Below are 16,955 nucleotides of genomic sequence, written 5' to 3'. Positions count from 1 at the left end.
TTGTTTTCTGTGAATGTTACAGAGACCCTCCGGATGGGAAGAGGCTTTTGGAGGCTCAATTCATCTCTCTTGGAAGAACTGGAGATAAGACAGTCCTTTGAGGATTTTCTTCAGAGCCAGGTACCCTTAGTGAATCTTTGTAGTAGTAAGTTAGAGTGGTGGGAGATGTTCATGAAAAGGGTGGCAACATTTTTCAGCCAGATCTCGAGCCTCAGGACTCTGAGCAGGTACCGCCTGTATTAGGGTCTGAGGAGGAAACTCGAGTATCTTGTCTCAACTGGAGGTAGCAGGGAGGAGATATCCAGAGTGAAATCTTTGCTTATGAGGTGTCAGTACGATAGACACGCATCTTTGGTTTTTGAGAGGGATTACGGGAAGTACCGCTCGCCCGACCCTTACAGAAACTGAAAGTTATCAGTGAATACTAAAGTAGTTACAGGACTGGTCGACACTACGGGGTCCCTGAGGTGATCCAGATCAGGGATCCTGGAGGTTGTCAGATCCTTCTTCTCGCACCTTTTGGGGAAGAGGGATCTTGATTGGGATGATATGTCGGCTTTCCTGGCTGAAGCTGTCCCCGAACCAGGGGCAGACCCCTCTCTTGACGTTTTGACAGAGATGATCAGGGAAGAGGAAGTTAAGTTGGCGATTGAAGGGTTTGCCCCACCCCCCAAAAAAATCACCTGGTCCAGATGGCTTAACATCTGAATTCTATAAGACCTTTTAGGGTATGTGCACACGTTGCGGATTCTGCTGCAGATTTTTCCGCAGAGGATTTGGAAGATCCGCAGGGCAAAACCACTGCGGTTTTCACTGCGGATTTTCACTCGGTTTCTTCTGCGGATTCCTCTGCGTTTTTTCAACTGCACTTTCCTATTGGTGCATATTGAAAACCGCTGCGGAATCCGCACAAAGAATTGACATGCTGCGGAAAATAATCCGCTGCGTTTCCACGCGGATTTTTCCGCAGCATGTGCACAGCGTTTTTTTTTCCCATAGGTTTACATGGTACTGTAAACTTAGGGAAATCTGCTGCGGATCCACAGCGTCAAATCCGCTGCGGATCCGCAGCGTGTGCACATACCCTAAGGACGCTTCATTTCCCCTCTTGACTGAGGTATTCAATGAGTGTCTATCGTCGGGCACTCTGCTGAAATCAATGAGGAGGTCTGCCCTGGTTATCTTATCAAAAGGTAAAGGACCCATCTTGCATTGAGAATTGGCATCCCATAGCGCTTTCAATGCAGACAGGAAGGTTCTGGCAAAGGTGCTGTTTAATCGGCTGGTGACATTTGCACCCCGACTTTTTTCAGAAGCCCAGCATTGCTCTGTTCCAAGCCATAGCAAATTTACTGGTCACTGGAAGGGGTACATGCTGTCACTGGACCAGGCAAAAGCGTTTGATCGGGTTAATCACGAGTACCTCTAGTCTGTTCTTCTGTGATATGGCCTCCCAGGGGGTTTGTTCGCCAGGTTGTCCCTTGAGCACGCGGCTGTACGTGTTTTTGATTGACCCACTTCTTAGGAGGGTGGAGCGTGGACCGTTGGCCGGAATCGGGATGGACCGGACAGCACCAGAAGCCACTCTAAGGGTGAAGGCGTATGTCAATTATGTCACTGTTTTTGCTTCCCCTCACGAGGAGGCAGGGTGGCTGATGTTAGAGGTAGATTGCTACTCAGAAGCATCTGGGTCCAAGATCAACTGGGATAAGTGTGTGTCTCTGGCTGGGAGGACGAGATCCTGGTTTTGATCTCACGGACACCCTTCCAGAATCAAAAAGTCTCTACAAAAGTCCATGGCATTGAATTTGGCCAGGGGGATTACCCCAAACAAAATTGGGACAGCAGGCTGGAGATTGCCACTCAGAAGGTGAATCAATGGAAGGTTTGGACTTTGACCCTAAGGGAAAGGGTAGACCTGATCAAAATTTACCTGCTCCCTTTACTGATTTATATGGGCAGTGTGTGCATCTTGCCGGAGCCTCTCTGGACTCGGGTCTACAGTTTGTTCTTCCAACTGTTTTAGGGGAATAGACTGTACCTGGTCAAGAGGGAGGTTTGGGTTTGGTCAACCCTGTGGTATTCCTTGTGGATACCTTCATTAAGATCAACATTGCAAACCTCTGGAAAAAGAGGGCTCCTCCGTGAGTATTCTCCTGCAGAGGATGGTTTCAGCCTTTCTTCCAGGAATGGGAGACAGGAGGGCAAGTGAAGGATCTTCGCACACTACATGGACACCTTCTGGCTTACGCCTTGGTTCTGAAGGTAATTCGCCGGTGGGGTCTGGGAATGTGGGAGATCAGGACTCTGCCAAGGAAACTCATTGACAATAGGGTTCTGTGGACCCATTTCCAGAGACCTCTGGCACTCAGAAATTGGCCAAGTTGGGATCTTGGGGTGGGTTTGCATCTTTTGAATTCTAACAGGATTCCCTCGAAGTTTTGGGACTTGGCTTGGCACTGCTTCCATAGGAAACTGTGTGTGTGGGACAATCTGAAGTGTAGGAGCTCTGAGGACAGGAACTGTCCTCGGGAGCATTGTGGTTCCGTGCTGGAAAGCATGGACCACTTACTGCTTCGTTTTGCCTTTAACATAGAGGTGTACAGCAGGGTGGGCACCTCCATTGGCTGGTCTCGCCTGGCCAGTCTCTCTTATGCGGAATGGGCCTATGGAGCATTCGGAGACCTTGGTGGTCGGGACCGTTGCACCTTATTTCTACTTAGTGCAGTGGTTAGGTATCACACGTGGAACGCACGGTGCTTAGCATCGACACAACGGAAAATCCTCCAAGTGGACGATGTGTTTAGGACCATACTCGGTGACCTGGTGAAAGTGCGCTCTCTGGAGTATGAGAGACTGGGCACACGTAGGGCCGCTCTCCTTTGGAGGGGCTTTTCTTTTAGTCTCTTAAACTATTTTTTATTGAATATTTTCATATATAACATACAAAAAGTAAAAAGTATGCATGCAAGGACAAGGAAAAGCAAAAATAGCAAACCAGTCAAGTAAAACAGCAAGACAATCAAGTAAAGCATAACCACCTCACATGAGTCGGATTCACTCAACAACCATAAATTGATTTATCCAGAATGTTGCCATAATGCTGTCTTGAGTATAAGGGGCTTTTCTTTTAGTGTGCCCTAGTCTGATCATCTCCTTTCCTGGTGGTGGGCTGCTGCTGACACTGTAGATTTTTGTTTTGTTTGATCATTATACAGTGATGTAGGGCTGCAGGTGCTGAACTTGGGCTTTGTGATTTGTGGTTATTGTAGTGTGTGCTGCTGTATATATTGTATATAGGGACATACATTTGGGTGTAGGTGTTAAGTTGGGTGGTGGGAAAAGGGGGGAGGTGGGGTCATCTTGTGGGACTATGGGACACTGGGGTGTTTGGGGAAAAACTGGCACTGCCTGATCTGGCCTATGGACGTTGGACATGGACTGGGGCATGAGACGCAGGACCAGCTCTCAGGTCAGTGCGGGGGTTAGGACTGGTGGGCTTGAGTGTGGAGTGGTGGTTAGTTTACTCTTGTATATATTTGCATAGTTTGTGGTTATTTTATTCTGTATATATATATTTAAAAAAAAGTTTGTGTATATAGTGAATTGCTATTGTTTATTTTATTTGTTTGTTATTATTTTGTTTGGTAACCGGTCCAGAAGGTGTAAGTACTTCGTTATTATTCTGTATATATGTATAATATGTGTGAGAGGATAGAATGAGAAGCTGGACCAGTGTTCGTTATACTGATTATTTTTCTGGCTGATATTCTTGTAATGTTTCTGTTATTATTATTGTTATGTTTTGTATTTTTAGAATAAAAGATCTACAGGATGTAACTCAGGATCAGTAATGTAAAGTAGGTACACAGTGACTGCACCAGCAGAATAGTGAGTGCAGCTCTGGGGTATAATACAGGATGTAACTCAGGATCAGTAAAGGTACCTTCACACGAAACGACTTTACAACGAGAACGACAACGATCCGTGACGTTGCAGCGTCCTGGCTAGCGATATCGTTGTGTTTGACACGCAGCAGCGATCTGGATCCTGCTGTGATATCGCTGGTCGTTGAATAAAGTTCAGAACTTTATTTGGTCGTCAGACCGGCGTGTATCGTCAGGTTTGACACCAAAAGCAACGATACCAGCGATGTTTTACGCTGGTAACCAGGGTAAATATCGGGTTACTAAGCGCAGGGCCGCGCTTAGTAACCCGATGTTTACCCTGGTTACCAGCGTAAAAGTAAAAAAACCAAACAGTACATACTCACCTGCGCGTCCCCTGCCGTCCGCTTCCTGCTCTGACTGAGCGCCGGCCCTAAAGTGAAAGTAAAAGCACAGCGGTGACGTCACCGCTCTGCTGTTAGGGCCGGCACTCACACAGTACAGGAAGCGGACGCCGGGGGACGCGCAGGTGAGCATGTACTGTTTGTTATTTTTACTTTTACGCTGGTAACCAGGGTAAACATCGGGTTACTAAGCGCGGCCCTGCGCTTAGCAACCCGATGTTTACCCTGGTTACCCGGGGACCTCGGCATCGTTGGTCGCTGGAGAGCGGTCTGTGTGACAGCTCTCCAGCGACCAAACAGCGACGCTGCAGCGATCGGCATCGTTGTCGCTATCGCTGCAGCGTCGCTTCGTGTGAAGGTACCTTAATGTAATGTATGTACACAGTGACTGCACCAGCAGAATAGTGAGTGCAGCTCTGGAGTATAATACAGGATGTAACTCAAGATCAGTAATGTAATGTATGTACACAGTGACTACACCAGCAGAATAGTGAGTGCAGCTCTGGGGTATAATACAGGATGTAACTCAGGATCAGTAATGTAATGTATGTACATAGTGACTGCACCAGCAGAATAGTGAGTGCAGCTCTGGGGTATAATACAGGATGTAACTCAGGATCAGTACAAGATCAGTAATAAGTACAAGATCAGTAATGTCATGTATGTACACAGTGACTGCACCAGCGGAATAGTGAGTGCAGCTCTGGGGTATAATACAGGATGTAACTCAGGATCAGTATAGGATCAGTAATGTATGTACACAGTGACTGCACCAGCAGAATAGTGAGTGCAGCTCTGGGGTATAATATAGAATGTAACTCAGGATCAGTAATGTAATGTATGTACACAGTGACTGCACCAGCAGAATAGTGAGTACAGCTCTGGGGTATAATACAGGATGTAACTCAGGATCAGTAATGTAATGTATGTACACAGTGACTGCACCAGCAGAATAGCGAGTGCAGCTCTGGAGTCTGAAATTGTGGGAAAATTAAAGGTATTATAGTCTTACCTCTCCGCTTCCAATGTCTTCAGCTTTAGCGTTTCGTAGTCGTGGTTGCCTGATATGTATAGAAGAACATGTTACAAACTTTCTCTTATAATGCCATCTCCTTCCATGTCATCAGTGTTACATATTTGCACCAAAATTAATGCTGGAACTTGTAGTTTTACAACAGCTGTGGAGATCCTGGACTAGCGTAATCCAATGTGAGCCATCTTTTTTTAACTCTTACAATGCTGACACTTACTTTTTTGGGTGTTCTGCAGGGAGCAGTTCTGGTAGAACGGTTCTGGATGCAGATACGTATTATTCAGATTGCTGCAAGAAAGAGCTGCAGATAAGTAATGATGCCTTGTGGATCATGGGACATCCTGTATTGCATGGGTGCAGCTGGTCCTGGTGCCCACATGGGTCCGTTGCTGTGTAGTAAGCCATCAGGGCTGTTTTCCAAAAACAGCGCCACCCCTTTCTACAGATTGTGTTGGGCATTGCAGCTCAGCGCCATTGAAATTAATAGTGCAAAGCTTGCAATACCACACACAACCTGCAGACAAAGTGGCCCTGTTTTATGGTAGAAAATGTTTTTTTCTTACTCCAAAGGGTCTTTAAGTGAGTCATCTTGGCTGACCAGAAGATATCTTACCTGTTGGCTTGAGGGTAATTTCTCGAACAATCGGCGGCGGCGGTGGTGGCGGTCTCTTCGCAGTCCTCGGAGTATGCATTAGTTACCACCGTGAGGGTGTCAGAGTCGTCCTCCTCCCCAGTTACATCTGAAAAATAAAGCAGCGGATTCCACAGCTGCGCTCTTTGTGTAGAGAAGGGATGATTGCTCTTACCAGAGGCGACAGTAGAATCACGCAGATGTGCAGGTTTAAAGACAAATCTGATGCAGGTGGAGCAGAAACTGGTGCTCAGGAGGATGCAACAGTACAGGCACTTAAAGTAATTTGCGAGAAGACTGAAACTTCCTGAGTTTTTCTCTACACTTTTACACCTGCGAACATCTCAGGTCGTTTGAGAACTTTGGTAAACTATCTGAGATCTGGGAATGGTAACTGCCTAGGTCGATTAACTAGGTTGTCTTATTTTGCATCCCTTTTTATTAAAAAGATTTCCCAATTATAAGGAGATCATGAGATATCCCACTTTTAAGATCCACAGCAATCAGCTGGAATTTGGCTAGTGTTTCATTTTTCCACAGCTCCCCCGCAGGGATAGTGAGGTATTGCAACAAACTATCAATAAAGTTCTTAAATTGTTCCATTACTGGACAACTCCTGCTTAATCACTTCACTAATCCACTCCCAATGTAGCATCCAATCAATATCTGTTCTGACGGAATCCTCAGTTCCTGCAGCTGATCACTGATTGGTACCCACAGTGGTATAGTATCGCCGCTGTGGGAGGAGAGTATCCATTGTTTTTATTTTAATTAGAGCACTGAATTTATTAAGTAGGGTTTTCCAGTGTGGACCCCTTTAAGAAATTATTAACAGTTGACTGTAAAGCCTAATTTTTCCTGCGGGGGAGCTGCAGATAAAATGAAACACCAGCTGCCAGATTCCAGCTGATTGTCATGGATTGTAAAAGTGGGATATCTTATGATCTCCTTATCATCGGGAAACCTTTTAAACAAAATAGGATTGGCCAAAGCAGACATCCAAGAATAAGACCCCTTTATTTAAGGAAGAGTAAAAATGCCAGTAAAATGTAAGTAAGTAAAATGTCCAATTTTATTGAAGAAATAAATCACATCCATAAAAACATAAGTGTGGTTCTGGTCACAGTGGATACAACCAACGCGTTTTAGCTCAGATGAACCTTATTCATGTGGTTGGTCTTCTGGCCCATGTCTGTGGCTACAAACCCGTGGCAAGGACTCTGATTGTGCCTGATCTGTTTTGGGATGTTTCATTACGAGGGCTCGACAAAAAGATAATAGGAGAGACTTATTTCTAGTATTGTAGGATCCATGGCAATCAGATGGAATCTGGCAGCAGGTGTTTCATTTTTCTGTAGTGCCCCCACAGGAAAAATAACGGATTGCAATAAACAGTAAATCATTTCGCAATGATCCTAATCAATTGTACTTGTTCTGTATGGGGATGTTTCATTATGAGGTATCAAGAGAAACATAATAGGGGAGATTTATTACTAGTATAGTAGCATCCATTGCAATCAGCTGGACTTTTTTTGTTAATTTTACTGCAGTGCCCCTCCAGGGAAAATGAGGTATTGCAACAATCTGGCAATTATTTCTTAACCTGATCTTGTTGGCGATATTTCATTATGAACGCATAAGAAAAACATAATAGGGGAGATTTATCAATATAGGATGAAACCTGGCAGCAGGTGCAGCACCTCTGTAGGAAAAATTAGGTATTGCAAGAAACTGTCCATAATTTCCTAACAAATCTGAGTGATCATACCCAATCTTTTTGGAGATATATAAGGTCTTGAGTTAAAAAGAAGAATAGGGAAAATGTATCTGTAGTATCATAAGATAGAATCTAGCTGCATGTGTTCAATTATTCTGCAGAGCCGCAGCAGGGAAAATGAGGGATTGCAGCAATCTGTTAATAATTTCTTCTTTTTGGAGGTATTTCATTATGATGGCACAAAAAAAACAACATAATAGGGCGAGATACATCAGTATAGGATTGAATCTGGCAACAGGTGGTTTATTTTTCTCCAGTGCCCCCACAGGAGAAATGAGGTATTGCATAATTTCTGTAATTTCTTAACAAATCTTATCAACAATACCCAATCTTTTTGGAGATGTATCTTTATGGGGACTTGAAAAAGCATGGTAGGAAAGAGTTAGTAGCAGTGTTGTAGGATCGATTGTACTAGTAATCAGGTTTTTCCATATTAGATACAGATGACCTACCTCCATTTTCTGAGGCCGGCTGCCCATTGGTTGTGGTGGTCATCCTGGTTTTTATAGTTGCGTACATCTCTTCAGGTGGTGCTGGGCGGCTTAGTCTTCGGGATGTTCTTCGGGATCTGAGGAATGGATAAGATTGTAAATGAAGAGAATGGTCCTGGCCCCTAAACTTGGAAGCCCCGGTTCACACTTTTGGGCCAATACATCCGGGCCGGTGTTTCTGGGCTCGATAAAAAAAATCCTCATCCTCATCAGTATGACCTTCTCTTTTTCCTGTACTGTTGGCATCAATACGACTTCCCTAAGTAAGACCCTTGTCGACCTATGGCAGGTATCGGTAACCTGAAGCCCTCCAGCTGTTGTGCCCTGACATATGGTTGTGGTTTCAAAGTAGCTGGATTGGAGGAATAGCTATCATCTATGGTGCTTGGCAGTGGTGTCCAACCTGTGGCAAAACTACAACTTCCAGCGTGCCAAGGCAATCAACGGCTATCCAGGCATTGCGGTTTTGCCACTGGTTGTATACTACTCTCTTTAGTATTGACACGTAGAAGAAAGTGCAGATTTGTACTCACTCTTGGGCATCCGGAGGAGACATGTGCATCAATGAGGCATACCCCGAGTTCATGCTTGAAGGGTGTCTTGTGATCTTTGTCCCGGGGATTTTCCCAGCAAATCCTCTCTAGAAAAATGGTTAAATGGTGAATCAGAAACAGATTTCACTTTGTCCCCTCCCTGAAAATTACATCCTTAGCACAGGAAGATATATATAGGGCACTGACATGGGATGATGGGGGGCGGAAAGGGGAAGGTTGGAATAAATCAAGAGATTTGGGGTGAAGCAGCTTTTTTTGTTAGAATGGAAGTAGCTGACTTCTTCCCTTAGGTTTCATCCTTACAACAAGCTAAAAAGTTAAAACACCCCTTTAAGGAGAACCTGTTGCCAAGTCAACAGGGAGAAGTTTTTGGTCTTCTTTTATTCCCGCTGCTCTCCTGAGTGCACTTTTTTTAATCCGCCATATGGTTTTTAAAGATATGAGCCTTTTTATTTAGCGCTACTTTTTATTGTCTTTATTTAGGGGGCAGGGGTCACAGGGTAATTATGTAGATACACCCACAAAGAACCCACAAATCAGCACTAAATAAAAAGGCTCATATCTCTAGAAGCCTGTAGATAAAAAAAAAAAAAACTGAAAAATTCAGGGGGGCAGTGGGAATAAAATAAGAACAAAAACTGACTACTATTGACCTGGTGAACCGTCACTTTAACACCCCCGTTTCTACATTTAGGACCTATTTGGGGCGGTTTTATCAGAACCAGGACCCTGCAGTTATGTGCATTAATGTTAATCAGCCGCTGTTCTCGCAGATTGTGGTTTCAAGGTCGTACTGTGAACTCATCAGGGTCAGACGCAGGAATGTGATAGATAATCAGGAATGTTTTTCTGAAAACCGCACACGGTGCAGATAGGGATGCACTTACCAGAGGTGCGGCCGGCGGTAGCCTTCCCCCGTGGTTGAGATGACGGTTTACGGACAGCTTGTACTGGAGAGCATCAGTCAGCTTGTTCACTAAACGTTCCTGAGCGTTGCACGAGTCCTCCTGTAATAGACAGAGTAATACTGCGTATAAAGCATAACTATTCTGTGCTCCAAACAGGATAAAAGCCAAAAACCACAAAAGCAGAGAATGTACAATAAAATAAAAGATACCGTATATCTTTATTTAGAATTATATTGACAATAGAACAACATATAATGTGCACATATCAAAATATGCATAAAAAATACAAAAATAAATAAAAATATTAAAAATAAATTTCTGTATATAGAACAGACCAATTTTACATATAGCGGATATTTAGCGGGGGAATATAAAATTTTGCAATTTTACTGGGGTGCACGGTATCAAGATCTGGCGGCATTTAGAGGTACAGTCTCCCATTTTGCTCCTTGATGAATTTTGAGCACCATGCACATGCCACTTTAATATATACTGTATACTGTTTTGGATTATTGCACTTGCATTTTATCTTCTGTGCCTCTTATATATAATGATCATTGCAGTACACAGTGTGCACAATTTATATATATTTTTTAAACCTACGTGTGTACATACTTATAGATTTTTCAGTTCATTTGCACTGTGTGGATATATGGATTCTTTTGTAAATTTTGTATATTATACATTTTTTACGGTTTGTGTAACACACTGAGGCGTTGTGTTTTTTTTCAATTTTTACTGGGGTGATTATATAAATATTTGCAAAATTAAAAATTCCCCCTTTTTTACCTTTTTATATACAGTACAGACCAAAAGTTTGGACACACCTTCTCATTTAAAGATTTTTCTGTATTTTCATGACTATGAAAATTGTACATTCACACTGAAGGCATCAAAACTATGAATTATATACTTAACCCCTTAGTGACAGAGCCAATTTGGTACTTAATGACTGAGCCAATTTTTACAATTCTGACCACTGTCACTTTATGAGGTTATAACTCTGGAACGCTTTAACAGATCCCGCTGATTCTGAGATTGTTTTTTCGTGACATATTGTACTTCATGTTAGGGGTAACATTTCTTCGATATTACTTGCGATTATTTATGAAAAAAACGGAAATATGGCGAAGATGTTTAAAATTTTGCAATTTTCAAACTTTGTATTTTTATGCCCTTAAATCAGAGAGATATGTCACAAAAAATAGTTAATAAATAACATTTCCCACATGTGTACTTTACATCAGCACAATTTTGGAAACAAATTTTTTTTTTTGTTAGGGAGTTATAAGGGTTAAAAGTTGACCAGCAATTTCTCATTTTTACAACACCATTTTTTTTTAGGGACCACATCACATTTGAAGTCATTTTGAGGGGTCTATATAATAGAAAATAACCAAGTGTGACACCATTCTAAAAACTGCACCACTCAAGGTGCTCAAAACCACATTCAAGAAGTTTATTAACCCTTTACATGCTTCACAGGAACTGAAACAATGTGGAAGGAAAAAATTAACATTTAACTTTTTTTTGCAAACATTTTACTTCAGAACCATTTTTTTTTTTAACAACTGTAAAAACAGGAATTTAACCATAAATTTTGTTGTGCAATTTCTCCTGAATACGCCGATACCCCATATGTGGGGGTAAACCACTGTTTGGGCGCACCGCAGGGCTTGGAAGAGAAGGAGCGCCGTTTGACTTTTTCAATGCAGAATTGGCTGGAATTGAGATCGGACGCCATGTCGCGTTTGGAGAGCCCCTGATGTGCCTAAACAATGGAAACCCCCCCACAAGTGACACCATTTTGGAAACTAGACCCTTTAAGGAACTTATCTAGATGTGTGGTGAGCACTTTGAGCCCCCAAGTGCTTCACAGAAGTTTATAACGTAGAGCCGTGAAAATAAAAAATCGCATTTGTTTACACAAAAATGACCTTTTCGCCCACAAATTCTTATTTTCACAAGGGTAACAGGAGAAATTAGACCACAAAAGTTGTTGTGCAATTTCTCCTGAGTACGTCGATACCCCATATGTGGGGGTAAACTACTGTTTGGGCGCACCACAGAGCTTGGAAGAGAAGGAGTGACGTTTTACTTTTTCAATGTAGAATTGGCTGGAATTGAGATCAGAGGCCATGTCACGTTTGGAGAGCCCCTGATGTGCCTAAACAGTGGAAACCCCCCACACGTGACACCATTTTGGAAACTAGACTCCCTAAGGAACTTATCTAGATGTGTGGTGAGCACTTTAAACCCCCAAGTGCTTCACAGAAATTTATAAAGTAGAGCCGTGAAAATAAAAAATCCTTTTTTTTTCCCTCAAAAATGATTTTTTAGCCTGCAATTTTTTTTCTCAAGGGTAACAGGAGACATTGGACCCTAAAATCTGTTGACCAGTTTGTCCTGAGTACGCTGATACCCCATATGTGGGGGGAAGGCACTGTTTGGGCACCCATCGGGGCTCGGAAGGGAAGGAGCGCCGCTTAGAATGCAGACTTTGATGGGATGGTCTGCGGGCGTCATGTTGCATTTGCAGAGCTCCTCATGTACCTAAACAGTAGAAACCCCCCACAAGTGACCCCATTTTGGAAACTAGACCCCCCAAAGAGCTTATCTAGATGTGTGGTGAGCACTATGAACCCCCAACTGCTTCACAGAAGTTTATAATGTAGAGCCATGAAAATAAAAAAATCATATTTTTTCCACAAAAATTATCTTTTCAACCCCAAATTTTTACTTTCACAAGGGTAACAGGAGATATTGGACTCCAAAATTTATTGTGCAATTCATGCTGAGTAGGCTGATACCCCATATGTGGGGGTAAACCACTGTTTGGGCGCATGGCAGAGCTCGGAAGGGAAGGAGCGCCGTTTTGGAATGCAGACTTTGATGGAATGGTCTGCGGGCATTATGTTGCGTTTGCAGAACCCCTGATGTACCTAAACAGTAGAAACCCCCCACAAGTGACCCCATTTTGGAAACTAGACCTCCCAAGGAACTTATCTAGATGTGTGGAGAGAACTTTGAATGCCCAAGTGCTTCACAGAAGTTTATAATGCAGAGTCGTGAAAATAAAAAATATTTTTTTTTTCCACAAAAAAAGATTTTTTATCTCCCAAGTTTTTATTTTCACAAGGGTAACAGGAGAAATTGGACCCGAAAAGTTGTTGTCCAATTTATCCTGAGTACGCTGATGCCCCATATATGGGGGTAAACCACTGTTTGGGTGCACGGCAGAGCTCAGAAGGGAGGGAGCACCATTTGACTTTTTGAACGCAAAATTGGCTGTCGTGTTTGGAGACCCCTGATGTACCTAAACAGTGGAAACCCCCCAATTCTAACTCCAACCCTAACTCCAACACACCCCTAACCCTAATCCCAACCCGATCCATAATCCTAATCACAACCCTAACGATAATCACAACTCTAACCCCAAAACAACCCTAAGCTCAACACTAACCATAACCCTAATCAAAACCCTAAATTCAACACACACCTAATCCTAATCTCAACCCTAACCTCAAACCTAACCCTAATCCCAATACACCCCTAACCCTTATCCCAACCTTAACCCTAATCCCAAACCTAACCCTAATCCCAAACGTAACCCTAATGCCAACCCTAATCCAAACCCTAACCCTAATCCCAACTCTAACCCTAACTTTAGCCGCAACCCTAACCCTAAATTTAGCCCCAACCCTAACCCTAAAGGGGCCGTTGGCGCTGTGGTATAAGTACCCTTAACTGCCGCCGTTAAAAGGCGTATCGGTGGTCGTTAAGGGGTTAACAAAAAAGTGTGAAACAACTGAAATTATGTCTTATATTCTACGTTCTTCAAAGTAGCCACATTTTGCTTTGATGACTGCTTTGCACACTCTTGGCATTCTCTTGATGAGCTTCAAGAGGTAGTCACTGGGAATGGTCTTCCATCAATCTTGAAGGAGTTCCCAGAGATGCTTAGCACTTGTTGGCCCTTTTGTTTTCACTCTGCGGTCCAGCTCACCCCAAACCATCTCGATTGGGTTCAGGTCTGGTGACTGTGGAGGCCACCCCATCACTCTCCTTCTTGGTCAAATAGCCCTTGCACAGCCTGGAGGTGTGTTTGGGGTCATTGTCCTGTTGAAAAATAAATGATGGTCCAACTAAATGCAAACCGGATGGAATAGCATGCCGCTGCAAGATGCTGTGGTAGCCATGCTGGTTCAGTATGCCTTCAATTTTGAATAAATCCCCAACAGTCTCACCAGCAAAGCACCCTCACACCATCACACCTCCTTCTCCATGCTTCACGATTGGAACCAGGCATGTAGAGTCCATCCGTTCACCTTTTCTGCGTCGCACAAAGACACAGTGGGTGGAACCAAAGATCTCAAACTTGAACTCATCAGACCAAATCACAGATTTCCACTGGTCTAATTTCCATTCTTTGTGTTCTTTAGCTCAAACAAGTCTCTTCTGCTTGTTGCCTGTCCTTAGCAGTGGTTTTCTAGCAGCTATTTTACCATGAAGGCCTGCTGCACAAAGTCTCCTCTTAACAGTTGTTGTAGAGATGTGCCTGCTGCTAGAACTCTGTGTGGCATTGACCTGGTCTCTAGTCTGAGCTGCTGTTAACCTGCGATTTCTGAGGCTGGTGACTCGGATAAACTTATCCTCAGAAGCAGAGGTGACTCTTGGTCTTTCTTTTCCTGGGACGGTCCTCATGTGAGCCAGTTTATTTGTAGGGCTTGATGGTTTTTGCCACTGCACTTGGGGACATTTTCAAAGTTTTCCCAATTTTTCAGACTGACTGACCTTCATTTCTTAATGTAATGATGGCCACTCGTTTTTCTTTACTTAGCTGCTTTTTTCTTGCCATAATACAAATTCTAACAGTCTATTCAGTATGACTATCAGCTGTGTATCCACCAGACTTCTGCACAACACAACTGATGGTCCCAACCCCATTTATAAGGCAAGGAATCCCACTTATTAAACCTGGTAGGGCACACCTGTGAAATGAAAACCATTTCCGGTGACTACCTCTTGAAGCTCATGAAGAGAATGCCAAGAGTGTGCAAAACAGTCATCAAAGCAAAATGGTGGCTACTTTGAAGAACCTAGAATATAAAACATAATTTCAGTTGTTTCACACTTTTTTGTTAAGTATATAATTCCACATGTGTTAATTCATACAAAATTCATGAAAATACAGAAAAATCTTTAAATGAGAAGGTGTGTCCAAACTTTTGGTCTGTACTGTATATACATATATAATTTTTTTCATAAATCTTTTTTCATTTCTTATGAGTGGTGCTTCTAATTCCTAGGGAAATATTATATTAAAGAGTTACATATTCAAATAAATATTTACCTTATCCGCTATATGTAAAATTGCTCTGTTCTATATACAGAAATTTATTTTTAATATTTGTATTTATTTTTGTATTTTTATGCATATCTTGATACGTGCACATTATCTATATGTTGTTCTATTGTCATAATAATTCTAAATAAAGATATATCTTTTATTTTATTGTACAGTCTCTGCTTTGGTGGTTTTTGGCTTTTATCCTGTTTGGAGCTCAGAATTGTTTCAATATATAAGTGGTTTCCACTTAATTTGCTACACATAAGGTGGCTCTATGGTGTTTAATTGATCATTTGTTTATATAAAAATAGTGAGTTTATTTGGTAACTCTATATAATACCATTTGGCATCACTTTTTGTGTCTACCTGCATATAAAGCATGCAGTGTTACTGTAGATATGGGATTCAAGCAAGAATGGAAGGCAGAGAGCAAGCAGAAGTCAAAGAGCTAGAGGGAGGCAAAGCGTAACCAGGAGACTGAGAGCAAGCGAAAGAAGGAGAGCAAGCAGGAGGCAGAGAGCAAGCGGAAGACTGAGAGCAAGCAGGAGGCTGAGAGCAGGCAGGGGGCAGAAAGCAAACAAAAGAAGGAGAGCAAGCAGGAGTCAAAGAGCAAGAGGGAGGCAAAGAGTAAGTGGGAGGAGTAAGTGGGAGACTGAGAGCAAGCAAAAGAAGGAGAGCACGTAGGAGGCTGAGAGCAAGCGGAAAACTGAAAGCAAGCGGAAGACTGACAGCAAGCAGGAGGCTGAGAGCAAGCTAAAGGAGAGCAAGCAGGAGGGAGAGAGCAAACAAAAGAAGAGCAAGCAGGAGGCGGAGAACAAGTAAAAGGAGGAAAGCAAGCAGGCGGCTGAGAGCAAGTGGAAAACTGTGAGAAAGGAGGAGGATGAGAGCAAGCAAAAGAAGGAGAGCAAGCAGGAGGCTGAGAGCAAGTGGAAAACTGAAAGCAGGCAGAAGGCTGAGAAGCAAGCAGGAGGCTAAGAGAAAGTGAAAGGAGGAGAGCAAGCAGGAGGCTGAGAGCAAGCGAAAGGAGGAGAGCAAGCAGGAGGCTGAGAGCAAGCGAAAGGAGAGCAAGCAGGAGGCTGAGAGCAAGCCAGAAGGCAGAGAGCAAGTGGAAAACTGAGAGCAAGCAGGATACTGAGAGCTGGCAGAATGCTGAGAGCAGGTAGTAACTGTGAGCAAGCAGGAGGCTGACAGCAAGTGAAAGGGGGAGAACAAGCCAGAAGGCAGAGAGTATGTAAGCGGAAGACTGAGAGCAAGCAGGAGGCTGAGAGCAGGCAGGAGGCTGTGAGCAAGCAGGAGGCTGACGGCAAGCTAAAGGTGGAGAGCAAGCCAGAAGGCAGAGAGAATGTAAGGCTTCTTTCACACTTCCGTTGGCAGGCGGCCGTCAAAATGCATCATTCCGTCGTATCGATGGACGTGTTAAAAATAGTGAAAAACGGATGTAATGCATCCAGTTTCCTGATGGATGCATCGAATTAGGCGCTGCCTGAATTTGAATGTATAAAATTTGAGAGAGAGAGAGAGAGATTCCCCTGACTAGAAAATCCTTCCAGGCATGCTCAGAATACAAAAACGGGATACGTCGCTGGATTCCAGTGTCCATCCATAGGCTTCCGTTATAGCCAATGACGGACAGCAGGACCCATCGCTGAGCGATTTTCTGACGTGCAGAAAAAACGTTCCTCTGGGATGGCCATCCATCACAATCTGTTGCTAATACAAGTCTATGGGATAAAACAGGATCCTGAAGAAAAATTTGCTGGATCCTGTTTTTTCAAAAATCAACGAATTTCGACGGGAGCTAAAAGACGGAAGTGTGATAGAGGCCTTAGCGGAAGACTGAGAGCAAGCTGGAGGCTCAGAGCAAATCGAAACCAGACCGCAAGCTGGAGGCCGTGAGCAGTCAGCACATAGGGAGCAAGT

General features: G+C 43.3%; 1 protein-coding gene across 2 annotated transcripts in view; it reads right to left on the bottom strand.

Moving 5' to 3' along the window:
- TTC24 (tetratricopeptide repeat domain 24) overlaps positions 1-16,955 on the bottom strand; it is a 43,190-nt gene that overhangs the window by 19,084 nt on the left and 7,151 nt on the right. The window contains exons 6-11 of one of the 2 annotated variants that reach the window (XM_077258354.1): positions 9,665-9,784; positions 8,757-8,863; positions 8,185-8,300; positions 5,938-6,064; positions 5,542-5,612; positions 5,304-5,352 (exon numbers count right to left, since the gene is read on the bottom strand). In XM_077258354.1, the coding sequence (XP_077114469.1) occupies positions 5,304-5,352; positions 5,542-5,612; positions 5,938-6,064; positions 8,185-8,300; positions 8,757-8,863; positions 9,665-9,784 (590 nt within the window). The remainder of the gene's footprint in view (positions 1-5,303; positions 5,353-5,541; positions 5,613-5,937; positions 6,065-8,184; positions 8,301-8,756; positions 8,864-9,664; positions 9,785-16,955) is intronic. The other variant, XM_077258363.1, reaches the window with a different exon arrangement.

Source organism: Ranitomeya variabilis, chromosome 1, assembly GCF_051348905.1.
Source record: "Ranitomeya variabilis isolate aRanVar5 chromosome 1, aRanVar5.hap1, whole genome shotgun sequence".
In the NCBI taxonomy this organism is placed as follows: domain Eukaryota; kingdom Metazoa; phylum Chordata; class Amphibia; order Anura; family Dendrobatidae; genus Ranitomeya; species Ranitomeya variabilis.
This window is presented reverse-complemented; position numbering and strand designations above follow the sequence as displayed.